Source organism: Notolepis coatsorum (genome assembly GCF_963971535.1).
Source record: "Notolepis coatsorum genome assembly, chromosome: 20".
NCBI classification, from domain to species: domain Eukaryota; kingdom Metazoa; phylum Chordata; class Actinopteri; order Aulopiformes; family Paralepididae; genus Notolepis; species Notolepis coatsorum.
Genome location: NC_140184.1, coordinates 62,415,226 through 62,440,247, shown reverse-complemented (window position 1 = coordinate 62,440,247; position 25,022 = coordinate 62,415,226). Strand labels below are relative to the sequence as shown.

Sequence of the window (25,022 nt, the reverse complement as noted above, 5' to 3'; positions counted from 1 at the left end):
AGCGCCTTGAGTGACAGTCACCCACAGTCTGCACTAGCAGACAGAGATTGAGGGGGATACTACCGTAATTAATTTCACCGCGGGGGGGGGGGGCATAATCCCACGAGACAATGCATTGGTAACTTGTTTCAAATGACCATATATACCCCTGTGAATATTATTGCACTGATCGGAATATGGGTGCGCGCAACGATATTTTGACAGTGATATGCAAGTGGAGAAGCTCCAGCCCCACGCGCACACATTTACACACTCCTGCGCGCGGTCGGGAGGTTGTGTCCCTCTCTCGCTCTCTCCCTCCATCTCTCTCTCGTTCTCTGCTGTCTCTGTCGGCACCCGCGCACGTCAACCCGTTTGAGGAAGTAATTCCACTCGCTCTGTTGTTGAGCGAATTGTTGATTGTGGGCGGTGACTACAACCAATGCCTCACTCGCATCAGAAATACGGTCAAATCAGAATGGCTTAGTTGAGGGTTAGGATCTTGTGAACTCGAGACTAGACTGATGAGCCAAAATGAGAATTAGAGACACTGACCCCATTGATGCAAACCCCCATTGCTAGAAAACGATGATAAACACTGGAAAAGGCAATTTATAAGACAGGGGACCTTTAATGATTAGTTCACACTTTATATACAAATTAATTGTATGGATAAACGCACATCCATTTAGATTAATTTGAATGAATAATTGAGTATCAACTTTACAGATTTTTTTTACAAGTTAGTTTTCCAACACAAGTTTCCTATTTTTTTAAATGCATGTATTCATTTATTTATTAATTACACCTGCTATTTGCATGTGATCTACTTGGCACATCACCAAGCTTACTACTCTATAGTATACCACCAAGCTTACTACTCTATAGTATACCACCAAGCTTACTACTCTATAGTATACCACCAAGCTTACTACTCTATAGTATACCACCAAGCTTACTACTCTATAGTATACCACCAAGCTTACTACTCTATAGTATACCACCAAGCTTACTACTCTATAGTATACCACCAAGCTTACTACTCTATAGTATACCACCAAGCTTACTACTCTATAGTATACCACCAAGCTTACTACTCTATAGTATACCACCAAGCTTACTACTCTATAGTATACCACCAAGCTTACTACTCTATAGTATACCACCAAGCTTACTACTCTATAGTATACCACCAAGCTTACTACTCTATAGTATATCACCAAGCTTACTACTCTATAGTATACCACCAAGCTTACTACTCTATAGTATACCAGTACCACCAAGCTTACTACTCTATAGTATACCACCAAGCTTACTACTCTATAGTATACCACCAAGCTTACTACTCTATAGTATACCACCAAGCTTACTACTCTATAGTATATCACCAAGCTTACTACTCTATAGTATACCACCAAGCTTACTACTCTATAGTATACCACCAAGCTTACTACTCTATAGTATACCACCAAGCTTACTACTCTATAGTATACCACCAAGCTTACTACTCTATAGTATACCACCAAGCTTACTACTCTATAGTATACCACCAAGCTTACTACTCTATAGTATATCACCAAGCTTACTACTCTATAGTATACCACCAAGCTTACTACTCTATAGTATATCACCAAGCTTACTACTCTATAGTATACCACCAAGCTTACTACTCTATAGTATACCACCAAGCTTACTACTCTATAGTATACCACCAAGCTTACTACTCTATAGTATACCACCAAGCTTACTACTCTATAGTATACCACCAAGCTTACTACTCTATAGTATACCACCAAGCTTACTACTCTATAGTATACCAGTACCACCAAGCTTACTACTCTATAGTATACCACCAAGCTTACTACTCTATAGTATACCACCAAGCTTACTACTCTATAGTATACCACCAAGCTTACTACTCTATAGTATACCACCAAGCTTACTACTCTATAGTATACCACCAAGCTTACTACTCTATAGTATACCACCAAGCTTACTACTCTATAGTATACCACCAAGCTTACTACTCTATAGTATACCACCAAGCTTACTACTCTATAGTATACCACCAAGCTTACTACTCTATAGTATACCACCAAGCTTACTACTCTATAGTATACCACCAAGCTTACTACTCAATAGTATACCACCAAGCTTACTACTCTATAGTATATCACCAAGCTTACTACTCTATAGTATACCACCAAGCTTACTACTCTATAGTATACCACCAAGCTTACTACTCTATAGTATATCACCAAGCTTACTACTCTATAGTATACCACCAAGCTTACTACTCTATAGTATACCACCAAGCTTACTACTCTATAGTATACCAGTACCACCAAGCTTACTACTCTATAGTATACCACCAAGCTTACTACTCTATAGTATACCACCAAGCTTACTACTCTATAGTATACCACCAAGCTTACTACTCTATAGTATACCACCAAGCTTACTACTCTATAGTATACCACCAAGCTTACTACTCTATAGTATACCACCAAGCTTACTACTCAATAGTATACCACCAAGCTTACTACTCTATAGTATATCACCAAGCTTACTACTCTATAGTATACCACCAAGCTTACTACTCTATAGTATACCACCAAGCTTACTACTCTATAGTATACCACCAAGCTTACTACTCTATAGTATACCACCAAGCTTACTACTCTATAGTATACCACCAAGCTTACTACTCTATAGTATACCACCAAGCTTACTACTCTATAGTATACCACCAAGCTTACTACTCTATAGTATACCACCAAGCTTACTACTCTATAGTATACCACCAAGGCACCAAGCTTACTACTCTATAGTATACCACCAAGCTTACTACTCCACCATAGTAGTCTAGTCATAGCATGTGACCCGTCTCTCCTCCTCTCCTCCTGAACCTCCCAGCCCCCCAGTCTCTCCCTCCACAGTGGGCTACTTCGCTGCTCCTCCGGGCTCGATGGCGGCTGCAATAGCGGCACAACCTCACCACGCTGCGTCTGCGTCGCCCATGCTGCCTCAGCACGGAGCCCTGGTCAGGATGCAGGGGCTGCCGTACAACACCGGAGTCAAAGACATCCTCAGCTTCTTCCAGGGCTACCAGGTCAGTACAGGGACCGTCCACACTGAGACCAGACTGTGACATTTTACATTTTGGTTGGTTGTTTTTCCTCACAAAACACCTCATCGCAGAGAAAAGATTCTCCTAAGATGTCATGTTCGTATTGTTGGTGTTCCTCATTATTTCTCAATGAAACCAAATGGCACAGTTAGTGGTTGGCTAGCTTGTAATCCTTAAAAGAGAAATGCTAGTATGCTATTTTAGGGATATTGAAAGACTAATATAGACCTCCACCAGCATCCCAGCATCCCAGCCCCCCTACAACCTCCACCAGCCCCCCTACAACCTCCACCAGCACCCCAGCCCCCCTACAACCTCCACCAGCCCCCCTACAACCTCCACCAGCCCCCCTACAACCTCCACCAGCCCCCCTACAACCTCCACCAGCCCCCCTACAACCTCTACCAGCACCCCAGCCCCCCTACAACCTCCACCAGCCCCCCTACAACCTCTACCAGCCCCCCTACAACCTCCACCAGCCCCCCTACAACCTCCACCAGCACCCCTACAACCTCCACCAGCCCCCCTACAACCTCTACCAGCCCCCCTACAACCTCTACCAGCCCCCCTACAACCTCCACCAGCCCCCCTACAACCTCCACCAGCCCCCCTACAACCTCCACCAGCCCCCCTACAACCTCCACCAGCCCCCCTACAACCTCCACCAGCCCCCCTACAACCTCCACCAGCCCCCCTACAACCTCCACCAGCCCCCCTACAACCTCCACCAGCCCCCCCTACAACCTCCACCAGCCCCCCTACAACCTCTACCAGCCCCCCTACAACCTCCACCAGCCCCCCTACAACCTCCACCAGCCCCCCCTACAACCTCCACCAGCCCCCCTACAACCTCTACCAGCCCCCCTACAACCTCCACCAGCCCCCCTACAACCTCCACCCCCCCAACATCACACGCAACTGATGACAATTGGGTTACTACGTAATGTTTAGGAAAAACGCACAACTAAAACTCAAAATGTCATAGTCACCCTCTAAAGCTCTGTCACACCAATGCAACGCAAATACAGTGTGATGTAATAAAGTGTTTTTCCCTGCCATACAAAGACTTTTCAGCTAGTGTGCAAGGACCCATGAGCCATGCTTTTTTTTGTTAATGTTTCATATTAACATTTTAATGTTATATAGTTAATGCTAGTTGGTATACTTTAAATTCTCTGGGTAACACTTTCTTCCAATGCTGAATGATGTATTTACTGAAATGATTCATTATAACTTTATAAATCCATGACACAGAAATTAGATTTTGGGCACAAGTAAAAACAGACCTACTGTATGCACAGACGAGACAATTCCAAGCAAAAGAGCTTTTTGGCACTGTTGTTCTGAAATGGTAACAATAACTATCTGGTAAGTGCAAGATTTAAAGACGTCCTTTTGCATTATTGCATGTGGAAAACTACAATTTTATAGATTTGTCCATTTAAATTAAGTTGTGGACAGTCCCATCATTGTGTCATCATGATAACTTGTCTATTATAGCCTTGTTATTCAAGTCTGGTATTACATTCTGTCTCCAGAGCGCACACAACAGCAGCCTTTATCGAACAGACCTCACCCAGATCTTCAACCGATATAGCCTGCAAAGTGTTCAGCATGCTGCTAGATGACCCTTTAAAGCCTGTAGCTGGTCCTGCCACTGAGTGTTCAGCTGCTAGATGACCTCTTTAAAGCCTGTAGCTGGTCCTGCCACTGAGTGTTCAGCTGCTAGATGACCTCTTTAAAGCCTGTAGCTGGTCCTGCCACTGAGTGTTCAGCTGCTAGATGACCCTTTAAAGCCTGTAGCTGGTCCTGCCACTGAGTGTTCAGCTGCTAGATGACCCTTTAGAGCCTGTAGCTGGTCCTGCCACTGAGTGTTCAGCTGCTAGATGACCCTTTAGAGCCTGTAGCTGGTCCTGCCACTGAGTGTTCAGCTGCTAGATGACCCTTTAGAGCCTGTAGCTGGTCCTGCCACTGAGTGTTCAGCTGCTAGATGACCCTTTAAAGCCTGTAGCTGGTCCTGCCACTGAGTGTTCAGCTGCTAGATGACCCTTTAGAGCCTGTAGCTGGTCCTGCCACTGAGTGTTCAGCTGCTAGATGACCCTTTAAAGCCTGTAGCTGGTCCTGCCACTGAGTGTTCAGCGTGCTGCTAGATGACCCTTTAAAGCCTGTAGCTGGTCCTGCCACTGAGTGTTCAGCTGCTAGATGACCCCTTTAAAGCCTGTAGCTGGTCCTGCCACTGAGTGTTCAGCTGCTAGATGACCCTTTAGAGCCTGTAGCTGGTCCTGCCACTGAGTGTTCAGCTGCTAGATGACCCTTTAAAGCCTGTAGCTGGTCCTGCCACTGAGTGTTCAGCTGCTAGATGACCCTTTAAAGCCTGTAGCTGGTCCTGCCACTGAGTGTTCAGCTGCTAGATGACCTCTTTAAAGCCTGTAGCTGGTCCTGCCACTGAGTGTTCAGCTGCTAGATGACCCTTTAAAGCCTGTAGCTGGTCCTGCCACTGAGTGTTCAGCTGCTAGATGACCCCTTTAGAGCCTGTAGCTGGTCCTGCCACTGAGTGTTCAGCTGCTAGATGACCCTTTAAAGCCTGTAGCTGGTCCTGCCACTGAGTGTTCAGCTGCTAGATGACCCTTTAGAGCCTGTAGCTGGTCCTGCCACTGAGTGTTCAGCTGCTAGATGACCCTTTAGAGCCTGTAGCTGGTCCTGCCACTGAGTGTTCAGCTGCTAGATGACCCTTTAGAGCCTGTAGCTGGTCCTGCCACTGAGTGTTCAGCTGCTAGATGACCCTTTAGAGCCTGTAGCTGGTCCTGCCACTGAGTGTTCAGCTGCTAGATGACCCTTTAGAGCCTGTAGCTGGTCCTGCCACTGAGTGTTCAGCTGCTAGATGACCCTTTAGAGCCTGTAGCTGGTCCTGCCACTGAGTGTTCAGCTGCTAGATGACCCTTTAGAGCCTGTAGCTGGTCCTGCCACTGAGTGTTCAGCTGCTAGATGACCCTTTAGAGCCTGTAGCTGGTCCTGCCACTGAGTGTTCAGCTGCTAGATGACCCTTTAGAGCCTGTAGCTGGTCCTGCCACTGAGTGTTCAGCTGCTAGATGACCCTTTAAAGCCTGTAGCTGGTCCTGCCACTGAGTGTTCAGCTGCTAGATGACCCTTTAGAGCCTGTAGCTGGTCCTGCCACTGAGTGTTCAGCTGCTAGATGACCTCTTTAGAGCCTGTAGCTGGTCCTGCCACTGAGTGTTCAGCTGCTAGATGACCCTTTAAAGCCTGTAGCTGGTCCTGCCACTGAGTGTTCAGCTGCTAGATGACCCTTTAAAGCCTGTAGCTGGTCCTGCCACTGAGTGTTCAGCTGCTAGATGACCCTTTAGAGCCTGTAGCTGGTCCTGCCACTGAGTGTTCAGCTGCTAGATGACCTCTTTAGAGCCTGTAGCTGGTCCTGCCACTGAGTGTTCAGCTGCTAGATGACCCTTTAAAGCCTGTAGCTGGTCCTGCCACTGAGTGTTCAGCTGCTAGATGACCCTTTAGAGCCTGTAGCTGGTCCTGCCACTGAGTGTTCAGCTGCTAGATGACCTCTTTAGAGCCTGTAGCTGGTCCTGCCACTGAGTGTTCAGCTGCTAGATTACTTCTTTAAAGCATATATTGCAACACCACAAACACCACAACGCAGTATGCTTAATACAATGTGTGCACTTGTGCTCCCCCCCCCCCCCCCTCTCTGCTCCCCCATCTCATTGGCTGCCAGCCCAAAGTGGGCGGAGTCGTCTGAGGAAGGTATGAAATGCTGCCAGTTGTTGGGTGGGCCTGGTTGGCCCCAGGGGTGGTGTGTGGCAGAGGGCCTGGGTCTGGCTGTTGCTCTTGTTATGGCTGGTTTCAAGTAGAGGGTACAACCGGGTGCGTGTGGATATTTTCTTGGGTCTAGATTGTAAAATGTTCCCAGGGTATTAAAAGCATATTGAGGTGCATTATATACTGTAGAGCGGTGGGGTGTGTGTGCTGCTGCCTGCCTGCCTCCAGCACTGACTGTTGGCTGAACCAGTGTAACTTCATCCTGACTAGTGAGGGAGGGTTGTTGTCTTCTTGGTTCCTCTGGCTGAGTTGGAGCCTCTGGGTGACAAAGTGGTTCCCACACCAATGCCGGTGTCTCTTACACCACCACTAGCAGGTGTTAACTGTGTGCGTGGTTTTGCAGGTTGAGGGATGATGCACAATGTGTGTTTCTAGGGGTGTAAAGATTCAATCTAGCAACAATTCGCTTGCCGGTTATTTAGAAAAGATTGAATGGCATCGACATTTTAACCATGATTTTATTAATTTCAAAAGTATTATGTATACAAATTTGATTGGGGTGGGGGGATAATTCAGTCGGATATAATGTGATTTATGCAAGTAAACACCATTATGAGAGATATACACACATTGATTTATGAATTATAAATGTTTCATAACAATGCAGTTGGATTCATCATTTTATATTAACACTTTGGCTGCCAGGAAACGCTTAAACACGTCATTCCCGGCCATGCTCAAGTTGCCGAAGACGCTTTACAGCGTCTTTGATATCAATATTTCAAAATCTGGGACCGGATTCATATTTCCCCTCCGCTGGCCTGAGATCCACCAGGAGGACCCACTGAGCTCTCTGGCGGTTCAGGAGCGCCATCTGGTGGCCGATCGGCGCAATCGCTTAACAGGAAGTGCCATAGAGGTTGTGCTGGACGGCCGTATTACTTCCGGGCACTCGCTATAGGTCCCGGCATTCTAGCTCGTCACAATACACAGCGATCGATTGCCAATAACTCGATAAACAACATGATTTGGACGTATATACCATTATACAAGCTGGAGATGGACCGGGTAAATCTACATCCCATAATGATAAAATTTCTAGTCTACGATGATCGCCCAACGGCGCGCGGAGACTGGGGTGAGTTTTAGCGTGTAAAGTTACCGTCTTCGATACTAACTGCTATTATCAACATTTGACCCACATTAGATGATTGGTATAACGCTGCCCACGGAATTATAAACGCCCCCTCGCCCATCCGGTCAACATCAGATGACGTGTAGTAACTTCTAGAAGTACGTCTAGTTGGAATTTTTTATATCGCGCTGATTGCCATAAAACTGTATTGCATCATCAATATAATGTATTTGGGGCTATAGATCACGTTCTGGAGAAAGCTGCAGAAAGAGATGAAAACATACTTATACATTAGACCATACTTTACTATGAATATGTGAATGAAAAAGTTTAACGTTGCTACACAATGAACAATACATATAGGACTTTGAATGGGCCCTAATAATGGCAATGTAGCAATAGAATTTAAAAAGTTATAGCCCTGCAAAGAAGGGGACTTTCTCTATAGACAAATAGAGCCGGCAACCTACGGTTGATAATGAATTTAACCCATGGCAGCCAAAGTGTTAAAGCATTGGTTGTTTTTTACACCTCTAGTTTTACACTGTTTTTGTTTCTGTGTGTACTTGGTTTCTATTTGTGTGTGGTGCGTGTTATCTTCGCTAATTGCACCTTTGTGCGTGTGCCTGTATGTGTACGTACTAGGGGTGGAACTGTACGCATTTGAACCTTGTACCGAACAATACACGCATGCCCCGAACCGTGGAGGTCGTACCGAACAGTACGTATTCGAACCATACACCATTCGGTACGACCTCCACGGTTCGAGGCATTTGTGTATTGTTTGGTTATATAACGTTAGCCTCGAGCTAGGCTAACGTTACGTTAGCTACGAGCTAACTAACTTTATCCGCGAGCTAACTAATGTTAGCCGCAAGCTAACCGTGGAAACGCTTACAGAGAAGTGACGCCACGATACCGGTTCGATTAGTGGGGAAGGGGGGTATATTGGCGAGGCTTGACAACAGAGGTTCAAAGATAACTGTTTGTTTTCAATAACGAGCCAGGAGACTAGAGCGTGTGCGTCAACTGCATCTGCAACCCATAACATCCTGGTCCCTGCTGGGACGTACCAACTCCACACACCACTGTGGGGGGGTTTATATTCCCCATTCCCTTGTAACATCTTCTTTTTCTTTTTTTAAGATAACAGTAACAGTTACAACATTCCTTAGTGCAAATTATTATTAATACAAGAAACCCCATAAATGTCCTTATTTAAAACCCTAATCTTTTCTGTGACTTTTACTTTTTGATAAAGTCTAATGCTGGTTGAGCATTATGCATACTTTATGTTGGCCTTTGTCTATAATGTGGCCACAAAAATTGAAAGGTTTAATAAAAAATTGTTTGCACTAAGTTAATACTTTGACAAGTCAGTTCGGTCTTTGTGTGCCAAACATTATTAAAGGTAAACTTTTTTTTTACCAAATAAATGAGAAGCATGTTTAAATCAGCAATGCCTCCCCTCTTGCTGTGCCAACATCTCTCCTAGCTCTAACCGTCACTGTCAAAACAATGTGCCTGATGTCAAATGGCCTCATTCTTTCAGTTTTTGCATGACTACGTCCTTGAGAATAACTGAAAAGTTGGATTATTTTTAGGCGATATATCTTATGTTGATGTATGGTATTTTTGGAGTGTTACATTTAAAAAAATTAAATAAAAAAACAACGTATACCAAACCGTGATACGAACTGAACCGCTCCACCCCTAGTACGTACCTTTGTGTGAGTGTATGCAATTATGTGTGCCGGTGTACTCCAGAGTCTCTGCATCATGTGTGTGGGTCTGTCTACCTGTGTACTCCAGAGTCTCTATGCATCATGTGTGTGGGTCTGTCTACCTGTGTACTCCAGAGTCTCTGCATCATGTGTGTGGGTCTGTCTACCTGTGTACTCCAGAGTATATGCATCATGTGTGTGAGTCTGTCTACCTGTGTACTCCAGAGTGTCTCTGCATCATGTGTGTGAGTCTGTCTACCTGTGTACTCCAGAGTCTCTCTGCACCATGTGTGTGGGTCTGTCTACCTGTGTACTCCAGAGTGTCTCTGCATCATGTGTGTGAGTCTGTCTACCTGTGTACTCCAGAGTCTCTATGCATCATGTGTGTGATAGACTCCCATACTGACTGTTATCATGCTGTACGTACAGTATGCCCCTGACGACTACAGCAGCATGCTACAGATGAGTGATCAGGCACGGAGTCTGATCCAGCCCAAAGAGTGGCTCTGTCTGTAGGGGCTCCCGCTCCCAAGGTAAGACCAGCCTCCTCATCGGACCAACTAGTGTGGATGGAAAGGGCACTTCCTGGTGTACTGCGATAATCTCCCCCAGTGCACTTAAGATGGCCCCAGTGGAATTACTGCATGTGTTGTTACTGTAGACTTGCAACGAAGCAGCTTGCTGACTAGGAGGGAAACTAAATGACTAGAGACTGGATGCTGACTAGGAGGGAAACTAAATGACTAGACTGAATGCTGACTAGGAGGGAAACTAAATGACTACAGACTGAATGCTGACTAGGAGGGAAACTAAATGACTACAGACTGGATGCTGACTAGGAGGGAAACTAAATGACTACAGACTGGATGCTGACTAGGAGGGAAACTAAATGACTACAGACTGGATGCTGACTAGGAGGGAAACTAAATGACTAGACTGAATGCTGACTAGGAGGGAAACTAAATGACTACAGACTGGATGCTTACTAGGAGGGATACTAAATGACTACAGACTGGATGCTTACTAGGAGGGACACTAAATTACTACAGACTGGATGCTTACTAGGAGGGAAACTAAATAATTACAGACTGAATGTTTACTAGGAGGGACACTAATTATTACAGAGGGGCATTGAGATGATGTCTCATTAAAAACAAAGGCTTGACTCATTTCTGCAACATGATCAAACATATGTCGGCCATCTTAAGTGTAGCTGTCAAATTACCATTCAAGGATGTTGATCTGAATGGCTAATCTATCCATGAGTGCTGTGGTCCTAACCCTGACTGTAGTCACAACTAAACTATCTCAACCAATAGGAGTGCTGATTCAAGGGCCACTGTGTACTAGTCAAACTGCTTGCCCACTTACCATATACACCACTCACCGGATGCTCTTATTCAAAGCACCACACAATACCTTGAGTGCAAACATTTTTGGCAGAGATGGCCCCAGGGGGAATCGAACCCTGGCATAGATGGCCCCAGGGGGAATCGAACCCTGGCATAGATGGCCCCAGGGGGAATCGAACCCTGGCATAGATGACCCCAGGGTTAAGTGGGTAGCATGTATCCGTCCACCCTTTTTGTAACAAATAAAGTCCATCCATACCTAGCCTAACATAGATTCTAGTCGACATATGAGGGAGTACATTTTCCCTGCAACATTTTTTAAATGTTTTATTTAAATCTACAGTCTCACTGGGATGCACCGGCTCACTCTGATCTGGACATTATAACTGATCCAAGACCAGCAGTTCTAACCAAAAGATACTTTTAAATAAAGGTCTAAAAATAAGAATAATGATCCAGGATCAGGTCGTGTTCACTGTGCCTTACAGTAAGGAGGGAAAACTGGTCTCCAATCAGCACTCTTATTCTGAGTCATTTTGTGAGTGCAGTAGAGCTTGATTTCTAAGCCAGGGCCCACTCCTGAATAACCAGTGAACCCTGGACGGTACACACATTACCTTGTTCTCTCCTCCCATGGACCCCCCCCCCCCCCACCCCTTTAACCTCTCATTCTGACTCATAATCCTAACCTGATCAGTTCGGCCTTTTTCTGCATGCCTTCAGGGGTTTGATTTAGGATCTGTGGTATAAAAGCATGTGAACTTGCCAGGCCAGCTGTGAGGGGCCTCCCAGAACAAAGTGTTTCCTGCTCTTGCCTTTGTTTGCCCTCCTACTTAACTGGACTGGTGTCATTCCTCTTCAGATCAATGCGCTCCCCCTGGTGTTGGGCTAATGCTATTACAGGAAGTACAAATTACCCATGCGTCTCTCCTGTTTGTGTTTCTCTATCTATGTCTGTGTGTACCTCTCGTCCGTTTGTGTGTCTGTCTCCGTCTCTCTCCACAGTTGCAGCCAGATGCCATTCTCGTCTTGTACAACCTGAGCGGGCAGCGGAGTGGTGAGGCCCTGGTCACCTTCCCCAGCCAGGGTGCTGCCAGGCAGGCCGTGGCCGAGCGCTCCAACCACCCCCTCTCTGGCCAGCCCGTCCACCTGGCGTACTGCGACTGACCCTAGCCCCGCTTCCCCCTGGCCTGTCCCCAACCCCTCCACCCCGACCCACACAGATGCCATCTCACACACACTGACTCTACAGCGCTACAACCTGCAGCCAACTGTATAGAGTTATGCCACTGAAATGATCACGGTGCCTTTATATTCCCTGTCCCTAGGTAGAATGGTTAATAAGCTAATACTAAGGGCGGGGTAATGCAATACCTTGATTTACTTACTGTGATGTTGACCGCCCACACACACGGAGAGCAATTGTATAATAGAGTTTGGATGTTGTCGTTTTTTCATTGGCAGACATTTTGCCTCCACCATCCTGCTCTTTTGCCAGCTGGTGGGTTTTGAATGTTGGGCATCTCTAGCCTTCTGTTATGGAGGCCATTGTTGCATCATTGACACTCGTTTATCTTGAGTCAGCAACATGAATAACGACCCAACCACACTGTCTCTTTCTCAGTGGCTCTGCAGACAACACGTCGTATCATATATCGGCATGATATCATGTACACCTTGCTATGCTTGTGGATATGTATATTTGTTCCTCCCAAAATGCATATGAAAATGACCTCAAATAACCAAAAACATAAAAATAAAAAAATTATAACTCTCCCCCTGCGCTGTCAACCACTACAACCAATGTGCACATATCGTTGACAATCCTTTGTGTTCTGTCCTGTGTATTTATGTTTGTATGCGTGTGCCTACGCTTATATTGCTGGACTGTGCAGTGTAGCCAGTAAAAAAAATAGAAAATAAAAAGCCATATAGACTGCCTCAGACATATAACGCTACTGACGGAGAGCAGCAGGGAAGCTGCCTTTAGAACCCGCCTCGTGTTCCTTTAGAACCCGCCTCGTGTTGCTCAAACCAGTGTCTTTTTGAATACTACTTTTTGTAACTTTCTTTTGCTGTAAAAAGCATTTCTGTATGGCATAATGCCATTCTACCTAGACTTATGTCCAAGCACTGTAGATTTATTTCTTGACTTTGCTCCAATCGCTAGAGTGAGGGACCAAGAAGCTTATGTCTTATTAATTATACTGTAGACTAGCCTGGCAAATCGATTCTATGTTTATTAATTCAGTTTCCCTTTTGCGAAAGTGGGAATGATGTGTTATTTAAATGTGAAAACTACACCGACTGAGGCCTACCATGAACCCTTTTAAAAATGGTCCACCTCAGCTATCTCCCCTTAGTTCATCTTTCCAGATGATTCTGTTTGGAATGTGTCTGCAGCATGCTTTCTGATTCTCCCCTGCTTTAGACCAGGACACTGTGTGAACCTGCATGAGTTCCTGTTCCCCGACGTGCTGCTGAGAACACGCGTGTCTTTGGTTTCTCATCTTCGCTGTGCCTACGAAAAGCCAGAGTGCAATACTGGCCTCAGACGAGGAGAGGCCCACCTCTTATGGCAGAGGAGAAGCTTTTTTTTGGTTTCTTTTGAAGCAAGTTTGAGACTTGTATGAATTTAGAACTGTTTATATGACTGTAAACAATAAAGACATTGATATTGGTCCAGTGTGTTGAGTTGGCCAGTTCATTTTAATCTGTTTGGATCCCAATGACGGGAACCAACCGTAGATACATTGGTATCTTTCTAGGTGTGTGTTGGTATGTACTTGTTTCTTTGGGCATATAAGGATATAGAATAGTAACCGCTGTTCACTGTGAGGTTGTATTGGACTATGGATATCCAGCATGGGTTTCGATTGTTTACTTTGATGCTAGTGGATATAAAGCCCCCTGGTCCAGTTGATGAGATGAGCAATGTTATTTTTGCATTGGAGAAAGTGGGTAGAATTCAACTGGCAATGACCATATAAATGCAACAATTTCAGATCTGTTCCAGTTGATATGAGGACATACTATACCTGGATGTCCTGCCTCTGTTCTACACAATGTGTCCTGGACGTCCTGCCTCTGTCCTACACAATGTGTCCTGGACGTCCTGCCTCTGTCCTACACAATGTGTCCTGGACGTCCTGCCTCTGTCCTACACAATGTGTCCTGGACGTCCTGCCTCTGTCCTACACAACTCGTGTCCCCTGGACGTCCTGCCTCTGTCCTACACAATGTGTCCTGGACGTCCTGCCTCTGTCCTACACAATGTGTCCTGGACGTCCTGCCTCTGTCCTACACAATGTGTCCTGGACGTCCTGCCTCTGTCCTACACAATGTGTCCTGGACGTCCTGCCACTGTCCTACACAATGTGTCCTGGACGTTCTGCCTCTGTCCTATACAATGTGTCCTGGACGTCCTGCCTCTGTCCTACACAATGTGTCCTGGACGTCCTGCCTCTGTCCTACACAATGTGTCCTGGACGTCCTGCCTCTGTCCTACACAATGTGTCCTGGACGTCCTGCCTCTGTCCTACACAACTGACGATGGTCAAAAACTATATCACCAAATGACAGTACCTTTCCTAAGTGTTATACAATGTTTTGGGTTGTCGATGGATTTCTGACTTATTTCCAAGGCTCAAGAGTGACCCAAAGCTATATAATGTTAAATAATTGCATTAACCCATGACTTACTGGAGCCACCTATAACACGATTGAGCTTGGAAATTACCATCATAGGCATCCATACTAATGTCCAAAGCCAGACAAATGTTCAGAATTTGAATAGGTGAGATTCAAAACACTATTTATTACACATTAATTATATATATATGACACAGTTCTGAGCTGCATCTCAAATTAATCAGCAGGATCCAAGCTTTCGGAACACTTTCATATGGCATCTACTGTTGACATGCCCTGCCCACCACCTCCAAGGGGCACGGCCATTGTGATGTCACAACCCTGCCCACAACCTCCAAGGGGCGTGGCCATTGTGACGTCACAAGGGGAACACAAGCAATTCATTATGCTTCATCAATCAATGAGCTGTTTTTTGTAGCCAGGAACACGAACCTAATCTACTGCTCTGTGTGTAATTATGTTTTTAGTCTTGGGTTGCTACACCAACTAAAAACAGCACGTTCGATACAAGGGAAGAAAGACATGCTGGAAAATAAGACGTTCTATTTACTGTAGATTTTATTAAAATAGTAATTTAAAATTATATTTTAGATTAATTTCTTTACCAAAAAAAAGTAACATGACACAGATTCAAGGATGTTTTATACAACTGGTTGAAGATGCATCCCTAGGCTTTAATAACCAACGTTGTTCCTTTGTAGAGACTAGAGTACAGGCTGATGTAGTGGTGAAACACAACAGGAGACACAAAGCAATAGTAACATATTTTCCTCTTTTATTGATGCACTACTTAACAGCCTACAATGCACGGTAATTCCCTTTGAATCATTTCAAAAAGCACTGCAGTCTTAAAAATTTAAAAATGTTTAAAATACAAAATGTACAAGAAATGACGAGGCTTGGTAAACATCAGCTAAACCTGTATTTCCCTTTTTATTTTACAAAACATTTTATTTATATATATGTATATATTCTTTTTTATGTCCCCAACCTTTTAGGAATGACATCCATTTCAAACAAAGTATCAAAAATAGAGTTGCTTTACTGTGGTGAAACTGGGACCTATGGTTGCTCTTTGGTTGAGAGGAGGACGGCAGCAAGAGCTTACTGTTGAATGCTGGTTTAATTTCATTAATCTTCTTTAATTAATAAGACTCCTGATCCAGCGTTTATCCTAAAAGCCTGCCCCCCCCCCTTCTTTTTTTTCACCCCACCCTGCAAAACATTATTATTGTCTTATTCCTATAAAGACAAAAGAAAATACATACAGACACACCGGTAATTGGTATTCAAATAGGAGTTAAGGCATTCCTAATATCTTACATAGTTAAATAGTGACACTATTCTCTCACTATTTGGATTTTTTTTCTTTTTCTTTTACAAGCAATAGAGTATATGAAAGATTAGAAACACGTCAGGTCGCTCTCTTTTCATATCTGACATCACTTATCGTCTCGTTATCGTGTTTTTTTGCATAACCTGAAACAGATCTGTGTTCTGTTATCAATGAGTAGTCAACAAGTGAAAGGAGGGCTTTCTTAGTGCCTGTCGTTCTGTACGGTATATGTGGTACAACGCTCACGCAAACACAACACTGAACTATTAAGACGCTCGCACTGTGTCCTTCACAAGGCAGATTGACTGACGCTTCTCTTATGGAATGCACACAGAAACAAATCCAATGTGATTTCTTAAGAGTATCAGAACCAACCAAGCATCTAAAGTATGCAGTCCACTTCTACGGACATCCAGGTCGTCTTTTTCTTTATTTTATATATATTTTTAAAGGCATCAGGCAGAGTTTTAGTGCATAGCAGAATTGGTTTATTTCCCACCTGGACATGATTGACAGCTGTCATCATAAGCAACGCCCCTGCGCGTGCACACACACACGCACACACACAAAAATACATGCAAGAGTATCAATATCAAATCAAAAGAGAAGCTTGTTAAGGCAAAAGAGCCAATGAAATTCCTTGAAGGGTTGGTATTACCAGTATGACACACCTATTTATCTATCCAGCATTCAAAATCAGCGTCTTCTGCACATCCTGGCGCCCCCCCAAAAAATGCCACTTAAAAAACAACGCCTGTTGAAATCTTCTATAGTCTTATTTCTTTAAACAATTTTTTTTATTGCTACTATATTTCCACGGCATGTCTCTCAAAAAAGGACAATATCTCTTAATGAATACATTCTCTTGTATAGACACTATTCTGTAAGATAGGAGAGGGGAAAAGAAACAAGTCTGATTGTGAACTGCAAACTCAATAGTGATTGTTGTCATGGTAACCCGGAGCGTTTGGAAGAACCAGTTATTTTAGAGGACTAAACCATCTTCATTATAAAGGGGGGACGATGACACATAAATGCAGTATATATAGTCACATATTTATATATAAAATAAGAAAATACAATTACAACTGGTACATTATTTCCTACAGGATGTGGACAATGCTGCCTTTTAGGGGAGGAAGGTTTATAAAATGGAAGGCACACAGGGGGTCCTGGGAGACGTGGAGCAACTGTTGACTGACTGAGTCCAGAAGAGCCTCCACATTCGAATACGTCTGGGCAGCAGAACTAAATAGGCCGTAATCACATCCTGCGGCAGTTGGCGTCGGCCTTTGAGCTTAAAACCCATCGTGTTCGATCCACTCCCAAAACCACCGGGTTTACTGAATACCATACTCGCCTTACCCCGAGTCATAAAATGTCCTTAAAAAAAACTTTAAATAGTTAACTTCAAATTCAGCGAGTCAGCTGTGCAAAACGACAACAACAACAAAAAATGCTATCATTCAAAGATGCTAAAATGTTAATAAGGCATTTTGTTCAACCTGAAGAAGAATACCAAAGAGGAGAAGTAGAGGAGGAGGAGGAGGAGGAGGGCGTTAATGTACAGATATCTACATGGCTGAAAGGTCACTACAAACTGTGGAATGTTGCATATTACTGATCCTAGTCCAGCGCCAGGGGCAGGGGCCTCCCTACTACACCTGAGACAGCAGGGGCAGGGGCCTCCCTACTACACCTGAGACAGCAGGGGCAGGGGCCTCCCTACTACACCTGAGACAGCAGGGGGACGTGCGCTTTTAGAAGGACACAAAAAACAACTAGGAGTGGACAGTGACAGTCACAGGAGAGACAGGGGACGGACTCTTACCCCATTTATTTGAGAATTCAAACATTGGAATTGTAAATTCTATTAGTTCTAGTTCTAAATTAGTCTGCTTCCCCATCTTTCCTATTGCTGGTTCAAAAAGGTTGGGGTGTGAGGACTGGAGGGAAGGCGTGACTATTATACCCCAGCTGTGACGCCCTGTGTGTCAGGTCACAGTCCACTAGTCGTCTGTAAGAGCCGGCCTGCAAACCTGTCTGCAGACAGAAGCACTGAGTCTAATGCTATTGGAATCCTAATTTGACCGGACCGATCAAGCCGCTAGATTTGACTCCCAAACGAACGAGGAGTGCTTTGATTGGATGGGCTGGGTTGCATACATGAATCAGAACCCCCCCCCCTAGTTTCTGTCACATCCTAAAGGTCTGAGCACCGGCCTGAGCTGTCTGTCAAATAGTGGAGAACTGAGCTTAAAAGTACATTATTTTGGTTACAATGAGTCACAGGACTCACATTTCTAATACTTATTTCAATCCCCGCTGCCAGTCAACATGGCTGTATTATCCAGCTTATCATCCACTTTGTGTGTGTGTGTTCTACATGGATAAGAGAAACCTGTCTATGTTCAGTGTGTGTGTGTGTGTGTGTGTGTGTGTGTGTGTGTGTGTGTGTGTGTGTGTGTGTGTGTGTGTGTGTGTGTGTGTGTGTGTGTGTGTGTTGCTATTACACAGTCATGTTATACAAGTAAAAGGCGCCTGTCTGTCTGTCTGTCTGTCTGTCTGAGTACCAGGTTCCACACTACGGAGTCTTTCAGCCCATTATTTGATCCTGGTCCCGGTTGGCCCTGCTGTGTTCGCCCCGTCCAAGGAAGCACCGGGACCAGGGCCACAGTCGGAGGGGTTGTGGGACCAGGGCCACAGTCGGAGGGGTTGTGGGACCAGGGCCACAGTCGGAGGGGTTGTGGGACCAGGGCCACAGTCGGAGGGGTTGTGGGACCAGGGCCACAGTCGGAGGGGTTGTGGGACCAGGGCCACAGTCGGAGGGGTTGTGGGGGCCGTGGGCCAGAAGGTGGGCTACGACTGGCTGTGTGCTGCTGCCGGGCCGTGGGCGCTGGGAGACTGGGACATATCTCTGCCGATGATCTCGTTCACTGTGAGGTGAGAAGACAAGGAGGGAGAAGGAAAACGTTTATTGTATTTGATATATTTTATTTGATATATATATTATTGGAGGTGAAACACCAGTACTCTGCAGTCATTCCCTGTGAACAAAAACAAAACACATAGGTACTATGGTTATATAATTTTTTTTTTTTAAATCAAATATAGGTGAATTAATATTTAGACATTTGTTAAATGTATTTGAGGTTTGTATTGTATGTATTACAGTAAATGCAAAGGCTGAGGACCTTTGTTTTTAATTTTAGCAAAGGCTGAGGACCTTAATGAAAGTACACATTTCTTGCCAACAGAGGGCAATGTTGCACCACTCTCTCTAGCTGCCGCACATCTCGCTGAATCTACACAGATTACAGTCAAACCTTCCAACAGTTTGGGGTGGAAAAAATAACTCTCAGACCCAAACCTGGCAGCCCCAAAGGTCAGCAAGTCACAGCTTTGACTGAGATAATAATATCCAATAACATACCAAACAAGAGAGCGAAACTATTCCATTGACTGCAGGTGCAAGTCTTTGACCTTTTGGCTGCCCAAAGTAAAGTATACACTCCCCCGTTCAACGCAACGTGTCGACTCCTATAAACCCAAATCCTCCATCTATTCAACGAGGGTTAAGCCAGCCAGCGCGAGCTGTTCATTACTTCATTAGCTGCTTTTACTGGCCGGCTGAGTACATGTCCTCAGGCCTTATTACCCGGGGTCTGTGAGTGAGGTGAAGCGGGACTGGATATAAAACCAATCTATTGTTAAAACACATGTTGTTGTGTGTCTGGACCCAGCAAGGGTAATTACTCTGCCAACTCCTGTTAAGGGCCTGATGTAACAAATAAGAGGTGCTTGCCCCCCTCAGCCCTGAGCCATGGCCTACCCAACAGAGGCCTGATTGTTTCAGTGGCGATGAAGCCATCAGCAGGCTGTGACTCAGCAGGAAGCCGCGGGGTGCCAGTAAAACATACAGTAGTGCTGTAACATCAAATAACCTCAACCTCACATCTCAATCCATATCACACTCCACTATACCTACTGCACTGTATATCCATGGAGAGAGAGAGAGAGAGAGAGAGAGAGAGAGAGAGAGAGAGAGATGATTCATACCACACTCCACTATATCCATGGAGATATATATAGAGATTATTCATATCACACTCCACTATACCTACTGCACTGTATATCCATGGAGAGAGAGAGAGAGAGAGAGAGAGAGAGAGAGAGAGAGAGAGAGAGAGAGAGAGAGAGAGAGAGGAGAGAGATGATTCATATCACACTCCACTATACCTACTGTACTGTATATCCATGGAGAGAGAGAGAGAGAGAGAGAGAGAGAGAGAGAGAGAGAGAGAGATGATTCATACCACACTCCACTATATCCATGGAGATATATATAGAGATTATTCATATCACACTCCACTATACCTACTGTACTGTATATCCATGGAGAGAGAGAGAGAGAGATGATTCATATCACACTCCACTATACCTACTGTACTGTATATCCATGGAGAGAGAGAGAGAGATTATTCATATCACACTCCACTATACCTACTGTACTGTATATCCATGGAGAGAGAGAGAGAGATGATTCATATCACACTCCACTATACCTACTGTACTGTATATCCATGGAGAGAGAGAGAGAGATTATTCATATCACACTCCACTATACCTACTGTACTGTATATCCATGGAGAGAGAGAGAGAGATGATTCATATCACACTCCACTATACCTACTGTACTGTATATCCATGGAGAGAGAGAGAGAGAGAGAGAGATGATTCATATCACACTCCACTATACCTACTGTACTGTATATCCATGGAGAGAGAGAGAGAGAGAGAGAGAGAGATGATTCATACCACACTCCACTATACCTACTGTACTGTATATCCATGGAGAGAGAGAGAGAGAGAGAGAGAGAGAGAGAGATGATTCATATCACACTCCACTATACCTACTGTACTGTATATCCATGGAGAGAGAGAGAGAGAGAGAGAGAGAGAGAGAGAGAGAGAGAGAGAGAGGATTCATATCACACTCCACTATACCTACTGTATATCCATGGAGAGAGAGAAATAATGTAGCCCATTTCATCACCATAAATAACTATTCAAACATGGAGAACAAAACAATGTGGACGAGACTCTGTGTCTGTGAACGTTCACTGACAATGACGATTCTCACTGTCCTGTCTCTACCAATCATGTTAACAAGGTTGTTAAAAACAATAAAAATGACACCTCAGTGCAAAAAAATTTAAAACCAGAAATGAAAAACCAAAAATAATTATAATAACAAATGTTTAAAATTATTATATATATGTAACAGTTGTGACATCGTCACCTTAAACTTCGATGCCCCGGGGGAGTTTCGAACCCGGGTCTCCCACGCAGTGGGCAACAGCACAGACCGCTATACCAAGAGGTGAATTCACTGCTTTGAAGTCTGAAGTCCATCGTGACTGTGCCTCACAGTACCATCCGTTACATATATAGATCTATTCTACAGGGACAGGGACAGGTAGAGGGCAACAGCCCAGAGGAGAGGGTGACCTCCTGGTTCACTCACTTCACTTCTACTGGGAACACACTCGACAGTGGATGAAGCTGAGGAGACGATACCTGCCGTCCTCATGAATCTCACCATTGACGATGGTCCCTTCACAGCCAGGGAGTTTGCCAAAGTGAAATCCACACTGAAGCAGGGAAAAAGTTCTGGGCCGGACGGCATTCCCCCAGAGGTCTATAAGAACTGTGACCTTGACAACATCATCCTGGAGTTCTGCAACCATGCCCTGATGAAAAACAACCAGCCTGATATGTGGTCTCTCTCTAACATCATCCCAGTGCCTAAGTCCGGAGATCTCTCGAAGCCAGACAACTACCGTGGCATAAGTCTGACATGTGTCATTGCAAAGATGTACAATCGCATGATACTAAACCGGATACGGAATGCCATCGAGCCCCACCTCAGGGAGAACCTAAATGGCTTCCGAGAGAAGAGGACCACTGTGGCCCAGATCTTGGCCTTGAGAAGAATCATCGAGGAGGTGAAGAAGAACAACCTGACAGCGGTACTGTGCTTTATCGACTTCAAAAAGGCTTTTGACTCGATACACAGAGCCGTGATGATGAGGATACTCAAGGCCTAAGGAGTCCCTCCCAATCTACTCCGGGCCATAGGGACCATGCACACGGGTACAAGGGCCAAGTGGTAACCCCAGACGGCAACAGTGAAGAATTTGACATCCTGGCTGGAGTGATGCAAGGGGACACCCTTGCCCCCTTCCTTTTCGTCATAGTCCTCGACTATGCGCTCAGGAAGGCCATCAATGGACGGGAGCAGGAACTTGGTCTCACAATAACCCCAAGGATATCGAGACGACACCCCGCCATAGTCCTAACAGACCTTGACTACGCGGACGACATCAGCCTGCTCTCTGACCACGTGGAGCAGGCACAGGAACTCCTGTGCAGAGTGGAGACGGAGTGTGCCAAGGTTGGCCTTAGGCTAAATGCCAAGAAAACCGAGGTCATAATGTATAACATCCTCCCGGATCATCCACCTCTAAGGACAACAGGAGGCTCTGCTCTAAAGGAAGTCTGTGATTTTAAATACCTGGGCTCGTGGGTCAACTCGTCCGAGCAAGACCTTAAAGGGAGGAAGGCGCTTGCCTGGAGGGCTCAGAACGGCATGACCAGTGTGTGGAAATCCAACCTCCCCCGTCAAATCAAGCTCAACTTCTTTCATGCAACAGTTGAGTCTGTCCTTTTGTATGGCAGTGAATGCTGGACCTTGAAGCCCACCCTGCAGAAGTCCTTGGATGGGTGCTACACCAGAATGATGCGTGTGGTGCTCAACATCAACAGGGATGCGCATGTCACTAATGCAAACTTGTATGGGGGGGTGCTAAAGGTGAGCAATAAAGTGGCAGTCAGGAGAATGAGGCTGGCAGGTCACTGCCAGAGACACCATGAGCTGCCAACCAGCAAACTTGTGCTGTGGGAACCAACACACGGGCATCGATCACGAGGACGTCCCACATTAACCTACGTGGACGTACTCAGGAGAGATGCGGGAACAGAAAGCACCGGCGAGCAGCCGGCTGCATGGAGGATCGGGATGACTGGAAGCACCGATGGAGGGCCCGTCCGAGGACGACCTAGATAGATATATTCTACATGGATTTACTTAAACAAATGTCCTAATGTGCATTGCTATCTTTCTTGCTATCTACTGGAAGCAAATCACAACATTTCACAGATGTAAAACATATGGCAGTAAATGCACAGGAATGTAGAGAATCTGCCACACTGTATATGGGTTAATTATCTTGCTGAAAACGTTTTTTTTTTTTTATTGGACTTTTTCCCCCTCCTTTTTCCTCCGATTTTCTCCCCTCCCAATGTTAGTCGTTATGCCAATTCCCAATCCCCTTCCTGGTCGCTGCACACTTACCCCCCACAGTCGGTCTGGGAGAGTGGAGGCTATCACAAAGTATCACATGCTTCCTCCGACACACGTCCAGCCAATCAACTGCTTCTTTTCACCTGGCAGCGCGGACTCTCACTGAGAGGGTGTAACGTGTGGAAGGATCACACTACCCCCCTTAGATCCTATCCACGCTGAGCAGGCGCCCCGACCGAACTGTAGGAGTCGCTGTTTACAACGACCCGGACCCACCCCGCCAGCTTTCCCACCCTCTAATACTGCCAATTGTATCAGTGCAGACGGCCAGCCAAGCTGGTGACACGCCGGGAGAATCCAGCGTCTCCGGCGTTGGTGACGAACGCAATCTCCGCTACGCCACCTGACCGCCCCCCTCGCTGACAACTTTTAATATTTTCACATAAAACTAGGACATCATCTGAAAGCAATGAAAGTAGGCTATTATTCTATAGTATGGAAGCTACGTTTATTTCTAAGTACATTTCTATTCCATAGCGTGAAAAAAAGGTTTGCTTTTCTCCATGCTGTGATGTACTGTAGATTGAGGTGTTTATTTGGAGATGTGCCAGGTCACTGTCACTCACTTCATCCTGTTAGCGTGGGAGGCTCTTTCTCTGCCACGTGAGCCAGCAACACACACACACACGCACGCACGCACGCACGCACACACACACGCACACACACACAAAGTGACTATCACTGCAAACATAATGTATTGCCAGAATGATATCAAGGCATATCAATGTACAAAATTGCACAAATTAAAGCAAGACAGCTGACAAAAGCTGCTGTGAGCTTGGTTTTGTTTTAGCCAGTCCCTGACAATCTACTGACATTTAACTGAGAACTTAATGCAATGTAAGCTTAATGCTAAGGTGATGCTATAGGTTCATAGTATACCGATACTACCAAATAACCCACACAAGTTGCACACAGAGAAGATGTAACTAAAGCAATTCAAGTCAACAGCTGAAAAGGACCACGGCCATAGACAAAGGTTTTTAACATTTGAATATACTAATACACTAAATGACTGCTATAATACTGTAATCGTCTCTAGACCTGTTCTAGTCTTACTGAACAGCAGCCCACGGTATAACAATGTAAACTGATCTACGGTGACTCTGCACAGGAATAAGAGCAACTAAACCAAAGTGTTAGTGAGTCTTTCAGACCAACATTGAGTCGGCGTCTGTGAAAAACACCTCACTTTCCACGTAGCTGGCTGTTACCTCGCGGCTCCGCAGAGGTGAAGTCACAAGACATGAGAGACAGTGTCCCAACACTCTGTAGCACTGCTGATGGAGCGGAGCCTCAGAGGTGAAGTCACAAGACATGAGAGACAGTGTCCCAACACTCTGTAGCCCTGCTGATGGAGCGGAGCCTCAGAGGTGAAGTCACAAGACATGAGAGACAGTGTCCCAACACTCTGTAGCCCTGCTGATGGAGCGGAGCCTCAGAGGTGAAGTCACAAGACATGAGAGACAGTGTCCCAACACTCTGTAGCCCTGCTGATGGAGCGGAGCC

General features: G+C 45.3%; 2 protein-coding genes across 5 annotated transcripts in view; one reads left to right on the top strand and one right to left on the bottom strand.

The window, feature by feature from the left end:
- esrp2 (epithelial splicing regulatory protein 2) overlaps positions 1–13,781 on the top strand; it is a 62,242-nt gene extending 48,461 nt beyond the window's left edge. For 3 of the 4 annotated variants that reach the window (XM_084337796.1, XM_084337797.1, XM_084337795.1), the window contains 3 exons: positions 2,896–3,091; positions 10,178–10,281; positions 12,106–12,275. In XM_084337796.1, the coding sequence (XP_084193922.1) occupies positions 2,896–3,091; positions 10,178–10,264 (283 nt within the window). In that variant the 3' untranslated portion in view covers positions 10,265–10,281; positions 12,106–12,275. Of the gene's footprint in view, positions 1–2,895; positions 3,092–10,177; positions 10,282–12,105 lie in introns of all 4 variants that reach the window. The other variant, XM_084337798.1, reaches the window with a different exon arrangement.
- A 2,239-nt stretch (positions 13,782–16,020) lies between these two features.
- Positions 16,021–25,022, bottom strand: part of nfatc3a (nuclear factor of activated T cells 3a) — a 264,899-nt gene continuing 255,897 nt past the window's right edge. The window contains 1 exon segment of the mRNA XM_084337256.1: positions 16,021–19,023. Coding sequence (XP_084193382.1) covers positions 18,947–19,023 — 77 coding nt within the window. The 3' untranslated portion in view covers positions 16,021–18,946.